A 13445-nucleotide genomic window follows, 5' to 3' on the forward strand; every position below is an offset into this window, starting at 1 on the left:
CAGAAGGTCGCTGCCCTGCGGCTACCTCCACGGGCTCAGGAGCGCTCAGTACAGTCCGCAACCCCGGCCCCGTCCACCGGCCGCGCCCTCCCGGCTGGAAGGTGGGTCGCTTTGCCCCAGCCCTCCCCGGGAAGGAATTCCGCCGCCGCCTTCCATGCCCAGCCAGCTCAGGATGCCACTGAGCAGACGCAGTAGACCTTGTGCGCGCGCACGCCCCGATACGTCACCACCGAGCGGGGGCGCGCGGCCCCGTTCCCGTTCGCCAACGCATGCGCACGCCCCACTGTGCGAGTGCCTCTCGGGCCTTCCGGAACCCGCGGTTGTGCTTCCGGTGCGAAGGTCAGGGACAAGATGGTGCCCCCGGTGCAAGTCTCTCCGCTTATCAAGGTGAACCTGGCTTCGCGGCCGCCGCGCGATGCTCGAGACCCCCGCGTGTCCCGCCCCACGCCCTCGACTCCGCGACCCCCGCCTGTGTAGGCCGCGCCCCTGTGTCCCCACGATCCCTCGCCCCGCGCCCCTCGGTCACACGATCTCTCGCCCCGCGCCCCTCGGTCCCACGATCCCTCGCCCCTCGGTCCCACGATCCCTCGCCCCTCGGTCCCACGATCCCCGCCTCGCGCCCCTCTGTCCCCACGATCCCTCGCCCCGCGCCCCTCTGTCCCCACGATCCCTCGCCCCACGCCCCTCGGTCCCACGATCCCTCGCCCCGCGCCCCTCGGTGCCCACGATCCCCGCCCCGCGCCCCTGGGCGCTTCGCGACTCCGCCCCGCGCCCGTCGCCCCCACACCCCGGTAGCCCCGCTCTGACGCCCTGTCCTGCAGCTCGGCCGCTACTCCGCCCTGGTCCTCGGCATGGCCTACGGAGCCAAGCGCTACAGTGAGTGTGGGGGCCTGGGGCGCGGGGCTGGCCGTGGGGGTTCAGGGCGAAAGCCAGGGTGCTGGGCAGGTCCAGTCTGCAGCGAGGGCGAACATCGGGCCTTGGCCCGCAGTGAGGTGAAGGGAGCTGAGGTGAGACCTGGCTCCTTGAGCGGAAGGAAGAAGTTAATCGACTGCCCCCAGGTTACCTCAAACCTCGGGCAGAGGAGGAGAGGAGGATAGCAGCAGAGGAGAAGAAGAGGCAGGATGAGCTGAAGCGGATTGAGAAGGAGCTGGCCGAAGGTATGGAGTCTAATCTCCAGCAGTCCTCCACCCAGGTTTCTCGCAAGGCCTACTGCTGCCCAGTGGAGGGAAGGGCCGGCGCTCCCCACGGTCGGTCCTCCGGGAGCCTTCTTGGGAGGGGGTTGGGACTTGGCAGTTTGCTCTGGGTGGGGGCCCACCCCACCACCCCACCACCCCACCACCCTCAAGAGAAGCACCGCGGAGCAGGCTTCTCGCTGACCCTGGGCAGGTTCAAGTCACGGCACCTGGAGGGAGAGCCAGGGTCGGGTTTTAGCGACGCACAGTCAGGTTCCCTTGGAATTACTTCTGGATTGTTTAAAAACTGAAACTTGAAGTCCTCATAGGTGGCCTGAGAGTGTATAATGTGTCGAATTGTCTCTTCTGACCTTTCAGCTCGAGAAGACAGCATCTTAAAGTGAGAAGCGCCAGCAAGCGTGTTTCCCAGCCCCATTGGATGAGTAAAGCTTTGTTGTGTGATTCTCTGCCTTCCTCTCCTTATTGCCTTAGTTGTGCCTGCCTGGGCTCCTGCTCACGAGTTGCATTCTGTTCTCCTCAGGGTGGGGGCTGAAGGGGGTTTCAGAGGAACTAAAGAGTTGTCACCTGACACCTACCCAAAGCACAGCGCACAGACATGGCAGAAAGTACCCAAAAGTGCAGTGTCTTTTCCATCTGGGGCATGTTGGTCTGCCCCCTCCACCCCCACCCCCCCAAGGTGCCAAAATAAAGTGATCCCCCTCTTGGGTGCAGTTTGCTCTGCTCTGGCCTCTCCTGCTTCTGTCAGCAGCCCAGGCCCCTGCACAGGCAGAGGAGGAAAGGTGGGGAGATTGGTGCCCTTACCATTGGGACACTGGATCCTCTACCCCAGTTAGCCCTACCCTAGATGGAGGTGCTGGGTTGGCCTTGAGATTGAAGCCTAGGGAGATGACTCATGCAGGAGTTTGTGACATCCCAGCTGGACTTCTGGGTTCCTACTTGCTGAGAGCTGGCCTGGTGATTTTTTTGGTGGTACTGTGGTTTGAACTCAGGGCCTCACACATGCTAGGTAGGTGCTGTGCCACTTGAACCACTCTGTTAGCATGGCCTAGTGGTTTGGAGTGGACTGTGGGTGTTGCTGTTTCCCAGCTCCAAGTCTTGAGCAAATTTTCTAGGCTTGGAGATCCATTTTTTTAAAATTTGTTTGTAAAGTGAGTTCATTTGCAAATGTAAAGAGATACAGCATACAGTCATTTCAAAGCCCTGTTTGGTTTCTGAGGGTGAAGGAGGGGCCCTGGACAGTTCCCAGTAGCCTCCTGGTGTTCCCAGCACATGGTTCTCTGGTGGTTGCCTGGAGCCCTTGGCTCCTTCACAGTCTCTTGTCACCAGTGGTCACAGAGGTAAGATGAAAATTAAACTGGTTCCCCCTTATAGAGAGATCGATGTGCAGAATGTGTCAACCCCTTTCCTCCTGCCACCCAGGAGTGACTCCGTCCAGTTGAGTATAGGGAGCAAATGCTGTAGGCTGACCATGAGTTAATCCTTGTTTTCTCGCAAGTCCCATCCCGGTGTTTTATTACAGGTTACCCCACTCCCACTCCTGCCCCCACCCCCAGGCCACTCTCATTTGATCACTATTCATGGCCTGGCCTCCACGGCAGAATTTTCTGAGGATGTCAGATATGACTCATCCTCCACAATGATTCCACCATGTAAAAAGTGGGCAAGTTGATTTTTCTTTATTTTATTCTGCCCTCCTGGGCACGTTTCTACAAAAGCAGATGAGATGCATGGATGCTATTTACCTATCTACACATATATCATATGCAGTTCTGAATGTCCCACTGTGGTTTCAGACAGTTCACAGACCCTTGTCAAAGATCTCCCTGTGGGAACTGTAATTCAAAATGGATGAGTGGTGGCTGCACTGTTTCAGTTATTCACAGTTGGCTTTAGCTTATAAAAAATGTTCAATCATTTTCTCTGCTTCCTAACTTCTTATACCAAGCTGCCAGAGGTAGAGTCCACATCCAGTGTGTAGTGGCAGGAGGTACTGGTAGTCCCAGGACAGGACTCACAGGATACAGCAGGTTGAGGACTTGGGTGCTGGGCCACCATTGCAAATCTCCATGCCTCCTGCAAGAGATATACAGTGAGTAAGGACCTTTTCTGCCTTCCATGCTGCATGTCCTTTACTAGAGCCTTGCAGGAGAAAGGGCTGAGCTGGATCTGTGGCCAGCCCAAGCCAATTACCTGCTGAGCCTTGCTTAGTGCTTTAGCTCTGCTGACACCATGCCCTGATTACTCTCAGTCCTGGCCTGCTGTGACCCTGAAGCTGCCTCATTCATGTTGGTCTCCCACCTAATTGTACAGGAGACCAGGAATAACAAGAAAATCCCAGGGTTAGGCTAGCCAAACACCAGCAAAGTCAAAGCCATTAGACTTCTGATTTGGGGTGCATGAACTTGTTCAGCTAAGTCTTATCCCATGACCCAGGGTACAAGAAATGAATGCTCTGGACACTGCAAGACTTACTCTTGTTGAGCTCACTGTTTTCTGTTTCTGTGTCTTGTTTTGTTTTGTTTTAGGTTTACTGTTGATGGTGGCATCCCGGATACAAGAGTAGATTCCCCTCACATAAGGAACTGATTTTGATTTTGATTTTGATTTTTTTTTTTTAGATAGGGTTCTTCTGTGTAGACCAAGCTGGCCTCAAATTTATGATCCTCCTGCCTTCCCCTCTTAAAGGCTGGAATTACCATTGTAGGCCACCACCCACACCCGACTAGGGCACCTCACTTGATGGCAGGACAAAAGGGCTGTTTGGAGTTTAGGGAACTGACCTCCCCTTTACAGAACATGAGTGTTTCTGGCTGGGAGTGAGAGGAGACTCTTTCAGTCTGGGTCTGCTAGCTGCATGGCTTGACCAGCTGTGTCTGTGGAAGGGGTACTCCTATCTGAGGCAGTGTCAGTTATAAGGCTGTCTGAAGTGTGCTCTGCCCGTCCCAAGGAGGTTCTCTGCCACCTGACAGCTCTGACATGGGGGACTGACTAAGTGCCAGCCCCAGGCTATGGTGAGGGGCCCAGACCTTTCTTGGCTGCCACTCTCTCTTCCTTCTCCTTCTCTTCCTCCAGAGCCTTGACTTTGGCCTCATACTGGTCAGCCAGTGCTTTCCACTCCTTCCTGTTGTTCTGCAGTCTGTCAAACATTGGCAGAATCTCTTCATGGAAACGGGAAAACTCCTGGAGGGAACTACCAGAAGTCACTGTCCTGTCCTGCTGTTACTGGCAAGCTTTGATGATGACCTTCCCACCCAGGGCCCTTGCTGGTCCTAGCCTTCTCTCCCACTTGACTATGATACAGGGGAGAGCCACTGAGGTGTTCCTTTCCCAGCAAAGTCCTAAAGGGGGGACAGGCTTGGGACTTGGGCAAGGGTGAGCTTCAGGGTGTGAATGCTCATGACATAGTCTTAGCAGGGAGAAGGTCCCAGGAATAGAGAAGAAAATGTTGACTGCAGCACAAGGTGACCCTGCCAGAGGAGGAGGGGATACATGTGCACACATCGCAGGTGTACAAACTGCATGTGTGCAACCACATGCACACATCACATACACACATCCAGATCACAATGCACACACTACATGTGCATATGCATGTCACACAGTGTGGATGGGCTAGGAAGGCAGCAGATGCCCACCAAGGGGCTATGGCCTGTGGCCACTTAAAGGAGAGTCCTTGGTCCTGCTTGCCCAGCTGGTCAGGGCTGACTTCACTTGGAATTGGACAACATCTTCCTTACAGTGTGGGGTTTGTTACACCAAGTGCAACAGAATGGTGTGAAGCTGAGGTATCACACGAGCATCATGCAAGGGCTCTGTAGTCAAATGGTAGAGCTCAGAGGCTTGGCAGGGCATTGGGTCCCTGACCAGCTTCAGGAATGTGGTTTTTCTTAAGTTCTGCAGGTTGTACCAGGCAGGGGACACCAGCAGGGACAGGCAGATGCAGGCCCATCCTTGAGGGTTCAAAGACACCCAGAAAAGGGTTCTGCAACAGGCTGCAGTCATTGCCCTGAAAACAGTGTACTAGCTTGGGTTGGAGGGGTCCATTAAGGCAGGAATGTTTGAGGTGAGACTGTGAGGTGAGTTGGGATGCTTCAGAGGGGCAGAAGCAGGTTTGGGGACAGGCTTTGTGCACTGGGATTGGTGCTGGGTGTGATAGTTTCCCCTGTCTGCCTTATCAGATATGGGTGAAGCCCACACAGCATCCCTTCTGTGAGGGCACTTCTGGGTTTAGTTCCTGCCCCTGCTTGCTCCTGGCCACTCTGCCCTAGCCAACAGAGAGTGCCTCTGACTGCGCACCTTGTACACGAACGTGCACACGAAGTCAATGAAGCCGACTTGCAGCTTGGGGAGCTCAGCTGCCTTGTTCCGGTCCATCATGGGCTTGTAAGGAAAACAGAGGCAGCTGAGACAGGTGCCATAACTTCAGGTTCGTCAGGCCCTCACCCAGCCCCCAGCTCTATTCCTTTGATGAAGGCAGAGGCAAAGATGGAGCCTATCTGGGGGAACCACACCTAGCCCACAGGTGCTGGTCCTGGAAGCAGAGTCAAGAGGTCCTACCCCTTGTCGGCTGTCAAGAAGCCCTGTCCACATTCTGAGCCCAGACCCCCTGCCCTAGACTCCAGTTTGTGAATCCCCAGCAGTCTCCAGCTCCATGAGGCGCTGTCCCTGGTGCTGATCCCAGGCTACAGCAGTTGGTCTGTCACTCAGCTGACCAGTACCCAGATGTGTTCTATTGGGCTATTTTTGGTGTTGCCAGACTGGGCACCTTGAGTGACCCTCCTGTCTCAGTCACCCTTCTCCTGGGGCTTTACATGACAAGAATGAAGCACACAGGACTGAGATGAGGTCCTAGAGGGACCAGCTCTGCTGCCTGTCCTCCCCATGAGACATTGCTAGTTGGCTAAGACCCTCTTTTCTGCAAAACCTGTACCTGTTCCAGACAGCTGTTCACATTGGCCAGAGCTGACTTTCAAGACAAAACTTTCTAACTTTTCCCTACAGATTTGGAGCAGCCCTATGTATACTTTTCCTCAGTTTCTATCCTGGTGTCATCGGGATAGCAGCTGGTCCTGACTCCACACTATCTTGGCATCTACCTTGCCATGGACTTCTACCTGTAGCTTTCCCTGCACTCTCCCCTAGGGCTGTCTTGCCTGGATGGCTTATCCCACTCCAGTTTCCATGACTTCCACCTCCATGTGTCTGTCGTTGCCCACATCCTGCATCTTCTACAAGATGCAGAGCCACCCACACTCACTCTATAGGACCTTACAAAGCCACGTTAAGACTAAAGGACTCCAGAGCCCTGGGGTCCTCAGCACCACAGTAGGGGTTGATCTCCTGTCAGGGCAGGGGTTTCTGGAAGCAACACTCACAATAGGCTGTTGATCCAACACTGTCCTCTCCAAATCACCTTGTTCCCAGAACTCAGCAGCCACCAGAAGAGCAACCTGGGGACACACAAAGATCATGGTGGGTCTCTGTGCTCAGAAGTAGCAAGCCTCTTCTCAAGGGTCTACCCAGTTCCAGGCCCACTCAGATTCTGCTGGGCCAGCTTGCCCACATGGCACTCCCATGGCTGTGCTCTGATAGACCCAGTCTCCCATGGCTTGCAATGGTTGCAAACCAATGACCGTCCCCCTGCACAGCTCCCAGGTGCAGACTCAGGGAGCTCTGGGAAGGGACATTCTGGGTTCAGATGGCTGCCTGACCTTGCTCTGGACTTCCCAGGGTTTGGTGATGGCAGACAGGTCACATGCAGTCATCATCATGGCCCTGCAGGCAGAGCAGAGTCACACATTTTTACTGGGCACCATCTGAGTGCAGGATGAACACATTTTCCCAATGGCCCCATAAGACAGGCCCAGGAAAGGTGCTGGTCCTCAATCACCATCTTGCAGTTGAAGAAAGGGAGCTGACTGCTAAGGCCATAAACCAGGCTGCCTGTCTGACCCTGAATCCTGTGCTGCCTCCCCTGAAACTCGGGACAGATAGGGATGGAGGCATTGATAAGCCATTGAGAGAGTAATCTTTCTGTAGTCTCCTATCCATGGTGTCAGAGAGGTCTGCAGGGTTAAGTGGCTGACAGTGGACCCGCCTCCCATGCCTGCAGCTCACATGACAATCTCCTTTCGTGTTGTCTCCAAGGACAGGTACTCTACCCAGCTCTTCTTGTCCTCATAGTTCTTGGACTCATCCACAATCTTCTGGAACATTGCCCTCTTCCTGGACCCCAAGAAGAAGAAGGATCAGGTGGTAGACTGGTCATCCCTGCCCAGGTCTGCCAAGACCCCGCCCCACTCCCTGCCTCTGCGCATCACACACTTGAAGTAAAGGGCCAGGTCAGTGGCAATGATGGCAATGTCCATGAGGTGGATCACATGCTCGTGCTGGCGCCGGTTCAGGTTCTGGTAGATGTTCAGGCTCTGCAGGGGATGTCAGTCGGTCTGAGCCTTGGGCTCAGGTGGTCTAGACTTTTCTGTCCCTCTCACTCCAGCCTGGTCCTCATGGGATTCTGGATCAGTCTGTCTCATGCTTGTTTCTCTGAGTGAGGCTAGCTCTCCCTGCCCTCCCTTGGTATCACCCATTGCTATGGGTTTCCATTGCAAGTTGTTGGCTCTGGACCTCTCTGTCCTCAGAGAGTCCTGGGTCAACTGCCCTCACCTACCCTCATGGCCTGTTGAGGTCTCAACTCCCACTTGCTGGTCCTGGCTGCTGCCTCTATGGACACCACCCCTCCACACATGGGGTCATTGCCAGACATGGGCCTGTTCTGTGGCTTTTAAACTCCACTGCCAAAGACTTGACCCTTGGGACCTGAGGTCTGCCTGTCTCCTCCTGCCTGCCCACCCCAGTGCCAGAGGATGTAGCACTGAGTGAGGCACGAACCTCCTCTGCCAGCAGGAACTTCCCGAACTCCAGATGGTGCCGCTCCAAAATCGAGGAGCCATGCAGCTTGGCTAGAGGATTCTGGGATCTGTTGCAGATTTTATTGAATAAAGGTCAGAAGGGCAGCAGGGTGAGAGTCTTTCCTGGTACTGTGCCCTTAAGATGGCCCCTTAGGCCATGTTACCTATGGCTGACCATGTGCTCAGCACAAGCCTGGTCCCCACCCTCACCAGAGGCCCACTTTATCTGGACTAACCCCCAGACTACATGACTTATGGCTGACCAGCATAAACCTTGTTCCCCCAGGCACCTACTTCATTTGGTACAAGTTGTTAGTGCCACGGTGGTCAATGTCATGGCATAGGCCGGCTGTGACCATGGCAAAGGCTTCTAGGTCCGTGTAGTAGCTCTTCAGCTTTCCTGTCTGTGGAGACAGGTACATGTCTGGGTCCTGTTAGTGGCCCCACTCTTTGGCTCTGGGGCTGGCCTAACCCTGCTGCTCTGCCCAGTCCACCCACTTCCAGGACTGGGAAAGCACTCAAGATACTGTGGGCCTTTTCACCACCTCTACCCTGCCATGCTTGTCTCCTGACCTGGTTTCATAGGGGCCTCGGGCCAGAGGGAGGTGTCCTGGGTACTCTACTGTCCCTGCCCCACCCAATCCATGTACCATGAGCAGTGTGAACATGGTCTGGGCCACGTTGAAGCCATGGCGCCAGTTGTGGTAGGTGATTCTCCGGTAGGCTTTGCTGACAGAGAACAGGAACCGTACCAGGACCTGGGGGAGCAGAGGACATGCAGGCTCTGGGTGTCATAAGCAAGGCCACCCAAGCCTTACTCAGTAGCTCATAGCAGAGCATAAACCGTGCCTATCATCACACATCCATCTCTTAGGTCCCCATCCTCCCCTGTCCACTTGTTCCCATGGGCCCCTGACTGGTCTTCTGAGTGGGGAAGGATATTGGCAAGGCAAAACTAAGACTAGCTCCAGACATTGTGAATTCTGAGCTTCCAGTCTATGACCCAGTCCCATACGGAAAAGAGGACCCCTGAAATGTGGAATATTTTAAGAAAAAATATCAGTTTTAGGTATGGATGTTTGCATGACCAGATATGAGATCTGTGGGCAGGAGGGTGGGAGGTCTTTTGCAGGCAGTTATTTTTGGGCAAGTCTGCTCATTCTTGTGACATTTAGGGTCTGAAAATTATTTGAAATTTTTTTCTATTAATTTTTTAAATATATTTTTCTTTCATTTTCCCTTAGCATTCAGTAAAATTTCAGAAATGTCAGCCTGCCACTCCTGCTCCCTGAAGAGCATGAGAAAAGATAATTGATGCTTCACTTGGGCTGTGGGGAAGAAGATGTGGAGGTGGAAGCAGGAAAGAGTGAGACAACCATTCCTTCCTCATGGTGATCCCTGAGAGGTCCTCTTGTGGCCAAACCTACAGGATGCTATGTGCTTTCTCAGGTGACGGACTGCTTCAGTTCCCCCTGTACCCTATGCCAATCCTTATTATTGATCAGTGATGTACTAAAATGAAAAAATTGTTTGGAACTCTTATTAATCAAACTTTCCATTTAGCCATTCATTTACCATCCATTCATCTACCCACCCATCACTTATCCACTCATTTATGCATTAGGCATCTATTTATTATCTGTCAATCCATCCATCCATTCATATATACATCTGCTTATATACTTATCCATCCATCCATCCATTATCATCCAGCTTCTCTTCACATTCACCCATACATCCACACATGTATTCATCCTTCCATCTACCCACCTATCATATATCCATCCTTGCATCCATCCATCCATCCATCCATCCACCCATCCATCCATCCACACATGTAGCTATTCATCTATCCACCCATCCAGTCACCCATCCATCTATGTATCTATTCACCCATCCATCCAAACATTCTTGCATATATTTTACCAGTTCTGTGATGAATATGTTTCCCCACCACTTCCTGTGAGACTTGAACCCCCACACCACATGACCCTCATCTCTTGGGGGATCTGGGACCCTAATCACTTCCTGGGGTCCTGGGACCTCTGATCACATCTCCCTACCTCCTGGGGAATCTGGAACTTGCGGACTACACCGAGTTCATAGTACATCTGGATGCCACACTTGACCAGCTCCAGCTCAGTGCACTCCAGATCAGAGAAGTGGAATTCATAGATGTCAAACTTGGTGGGCCCTGGAAGCTCTTCCTTCTGTGGGAGGATTTGTGGGCAGAGAGAGGCAGGCCCATTGCATCCCCATTGGTTTCTCCAACTTTCTCCTCTCTGAACCCTCTGTCCAGGCAGACAATCCAGTCTACTGGTGATGTCTGGCCCCCAGTCACTGCAACCTGCTGATGCTCATATTACCCTGGTCCAGTCTGTTCTACTCTCTCTTTCTACCCTGTGACCCGACAGTGAGGAGCTTTCCCAGCTGGGTGACAGGGTGAAATTGTGGGGGAAGAACACAAAAAAAATGCACACGAAAAGATACACAGGTATACACATGAGTAGACAAGTGACTACACAGGCACTTATCTGCAGACTCATTCCACACAGACACTCACACAACCACAGAGTGACATAGAACTCTTCAAGTATATTCAAATGCTCAAAGGCTGCTTAGTAAGATGAACAGTCTGGCAAATCTGCTAAATCACACAAGTGAAAGAGAGATGGAGGTGCCACATGACTGCCAATCTGATCCTGGGATATTCTGTGGGAGATACCAGAATTGCCTGGATTTCATCCTTGTCACATCTCACGTGGTACAGAACCATGTTCTGGAGATGTCCTTGCCAGTTCTCCAGCTTGTTCATCATGTCATAGGTGTCTGTGTTCAGCACTGACCAGCACTGACCAGCCAGTGAACATGTACACATACGTATGCACGCACATGCACAGATGCATCCACACTGGGGGCTGCAGGCACTTGGTCACTCCTGTAGGGAGTCAGCACAGATGGACACTTGGTCCAAGTTTTAACTGCAGAGGCTAAAACATGGATTGTTCTGGAAAGCACAAAGGAGACAAGCAGGCAGACAGAGACACTCAACAGGGCAGACATAAGTTAACTCCAGCAGGAAAAACCCTTGGGGTGAGGATAATGGAGGCAGGTCTGTTGAGGTACACCTGCAATCATGCACCCATGCAGGCAGCACCAAATCAGATGACAATGTGTGCAGGGCACCCATACCTCAGGGAGGACTCTACCCACACACATGGGTGTCCACTGGTGTCCACTGGGAAATGGGAGTCAGGTTCTTTTTTTTTTTCAGAACTGGAGTTTGAACTCAAGGCCTCACATTTGCTGGGCAAGTGCTCTATCACTTGAGCCACTCCCCCAACTCATCGGGAGGCAGATTCTCACCAAGATTTCCCTTAGTTCATCCTCCTCACAGTCTTCAGGCTCCTTTCCCAGGCGTTCCCTTGTAGGCTGACAGAGAAAAACAGGTTAGTTACAGGGCGGAGTGATGACGTTCCCTTCACCCCATGAGTGTGACAGAGTGACAGCATCTCCTTCACCCCTTTGACAGTCAACTTCACCCCATGAGTGTGATGGAATTGCAATGTAAACTTTGCCCTATGAGCTTGTTGGCAAAGAGCTCCTGAGCCTTGAGGGGCAGCAGTCTTTTTGGGCCCAGGCAACTGGGATTCTAGGCAGAAGTGGCCAGTGCCGTGGCCCCTCACTCTCTTGCCTCTCTACACTGTCCTTAGTGATGCATACGGATCACAGATAGAGCCTTGTGATAGGACAGGTTCTGGTCACACCCTGCTCACAACTGAGGCTGAGGCACAGGGAGAGGTTTCAGGACTGGATTTGGCTAATGGGTCCTGGGGATGTGTCCTGGCCCCTGGGCTCCATGCCTCTCCTGGACAGCGGGGCCTGTGGCATGCTGGGCACAGTACCAGAATTGCCTGGATTTCATCCTTGTCACATCTCACGTGGTACAGAACCATGTCCTGGGCGATGTCCTTGCGATTCTCCAGCTTGTTCATCTTGTCATAGGTGTCTGTGTTCAGCACTGACCAGCCCAGAAACTGTGTCAGGGACTGGAAGGCAGGCAGCAGTGTCACTCCATCGTCATACACCCCAAGAAACACCTACTGTGTGTCATGCCTGTGGCTCAGTAAACAGGTTCCTAGCTGCTTGCAGCACTGTGTTTCTGAATAGGACCTCCAGGTATGGAAACTTAGGAGCTGGCCTTGTTCCCAGCTCCTAGTACTGGGCAGGGGCGGGACGCATGTGGGGAGGGACCCCACTCACTAGAGACCTACACCATTGTGCTAGGCCACCTCTGAAGCCACACCTGGCAGAGGATGTTTACCTCCATGAGAACTTCGTCATGGTCATCAAAGGGCTTCCCATCTTTCCTGTTGTAGAAGGTCGCCACCCCCACAATCTCCTCCTTCTTGTTGACGATGGGCATGGACAGTACGTTCTTAATGACCCACCCGGAGTCATCCACGGGGCCTTCCTGCAGGGAGTGCAGGCAAAGCTGAGGACTGTTCTGGGTCTAGCCCTGGCCAGGGCTTGATTCCCAGATAGGGTGGACCTCATTTGTTCTGCTCTCAAACTGTGCCGATGGATTTTCATCCTGTCTCTTCCTGTGAATTTATGTCAGTAGTGTTTGTGTCATTATCCCCCACTAGACCAGGCTTCATGGCATGCGAGGGCTGCAGTCCCCCAGACAACCCTCTCAGAAGGTCCCACACTGCTCTGCTGTTAATTACAGCTCTTAATAGTTGCCACAATTTCATTTTGCACTGGTTCCTGAACATTATGCAGGTGGTTCTGTCTCCCATTCCATGGATAATGAACTATAGACACTGGGCCAGTTCTCTCAGGAGACCCTAGAGACAAAGCATGTTCCAATCAGTCCATGTTACTTCCCTGGGGAAAGAGACCCTTGCAGGTGTCTCAGACTCCAGATAACGATATAACAGAGGGGAACCCTGGGAATCTCACCATGGCTGGAGTCCAGCCTGGTCCAGCCCAGTCCAGAGACCAGATAGGATCAACTGAGTTCAGCTGAGCCCAGATAAGACCAGCATACCTAAAGAGCTGGGAGCATAAATATAAGCTTCTAGCGTGGTGTCTCAGACACTGAGACCAAAGTTGTTTCTAACGCAGCACAAAACTATTTTAGTACCTCATTTCTGAACCAAAATATCTCTTTCCTAAGTAAAGCACAAAGTTCCTATCAATGAGTAGACAGATACCTGAAACTGGAACATTTCATCAGCAGAGGCGTTCATGATGTTACAAATCTGGAAAAGGATCAGAAACAGTTTCACTCTGAGCAGCGGGATGCACAAACACTGGCCAGCCCAGTCTTGCCTGCAAG

General features: G+C 52.8%; 2 protein-coding genes across 3 annotated transcripts in view; one reads left to right on the plus strand and one right to left on the minus strand.

Annotated features, from left to right (window-relative positions):
- Positions 1-274: 274 nt before the first annotated feature.
- Atp5me (ATP synthase membrane subunit e) lies at positions 275-1634 on the plus strand. The gene is made up of 4 exons (XM_020175467.2): positions 275-387; positions 822-876; positions 1059-1157; positions 1551-1634. Exons 1-4 carry the CDS (start codon positions 352-354, stop codon positions 1574-1576), a joined length of 216 nt encoding a protein of 71 aa, XP_020031056.1. The 5' UTR covers positions 275-351; the 3' UTR covers positions 1577-1634.
- A 1494-nt stretch (positions 1635-3128) lies between these two features.
- The window catches only part of Pde6b (phosphodiesterase 6B), a 38650-nt gene continuing 28333 nt past the window's right edge, over positions 3129-13445 (minus strand). The window contains exons 8-22 of one of the 2 annotated variants that reach the window (XM_074042801.1): positions 13321-13368; positions 12426-12575; positions 12007-12150; positions 11468-11533; positions 10165-10311; positions 8752-8859; positions 8396-8505; positions 8082-8169; positions 7518-7618; positions 7311-7418; positions 6905-6968; positions 6569-6643; positions 5490-5573; positions 4220-4373; positions 3129-3263 (exon numbers count right to left, since the gene is read on the minus strand). In XM_074042801.1, coding sequence (XP_073898902.1) covers positions 3205-3263; positions 4220-4373; positions 5490-5573; positions 6569-6643; positions 6905-6968; positions 7311-7418; positions 7518-7618; positions 8082-8169; positions 8396-8505; positions 8752-8859; positions 10165-10311; positions 11468-11533; positions 12007-12150; positions 12426-12575; positions 13321-13368 — 1506 coding nt within the window. In that variant the 3' untranslated portion in view covers positions 3129-3204. Of the gene's footprint in view, positions 3267-4219; positions 4374-5489; positions 5574-6568; positions 6644-6904; positions 6969-7310; positions 7419-7517; positions 7619-8081; positions 8170-8395; positions 8506-8751; positions 8860-10164; positions 10312-11467; positions 11534-12006; positions 12151-12425; positions 12576-13320; positions 13369-13445 lie in introns of both variants that reach the window. The other variant, XM_074042800.1, reaches the window with a different exon arrangement.

Source organism: Castor canadensis, chromosome 9 (genome assembly GCF_047511655.1).
Source record: "Castor canadensis chromosome 9, mCasCan1.hap1v2, whole genome shotgun sequence".
NCBI classification, from domain to species: Eukaryota; Metazoa; Chordata; class Mammalia; order Rodentia; family Castoridae; genus Castor; species Castor canadensis.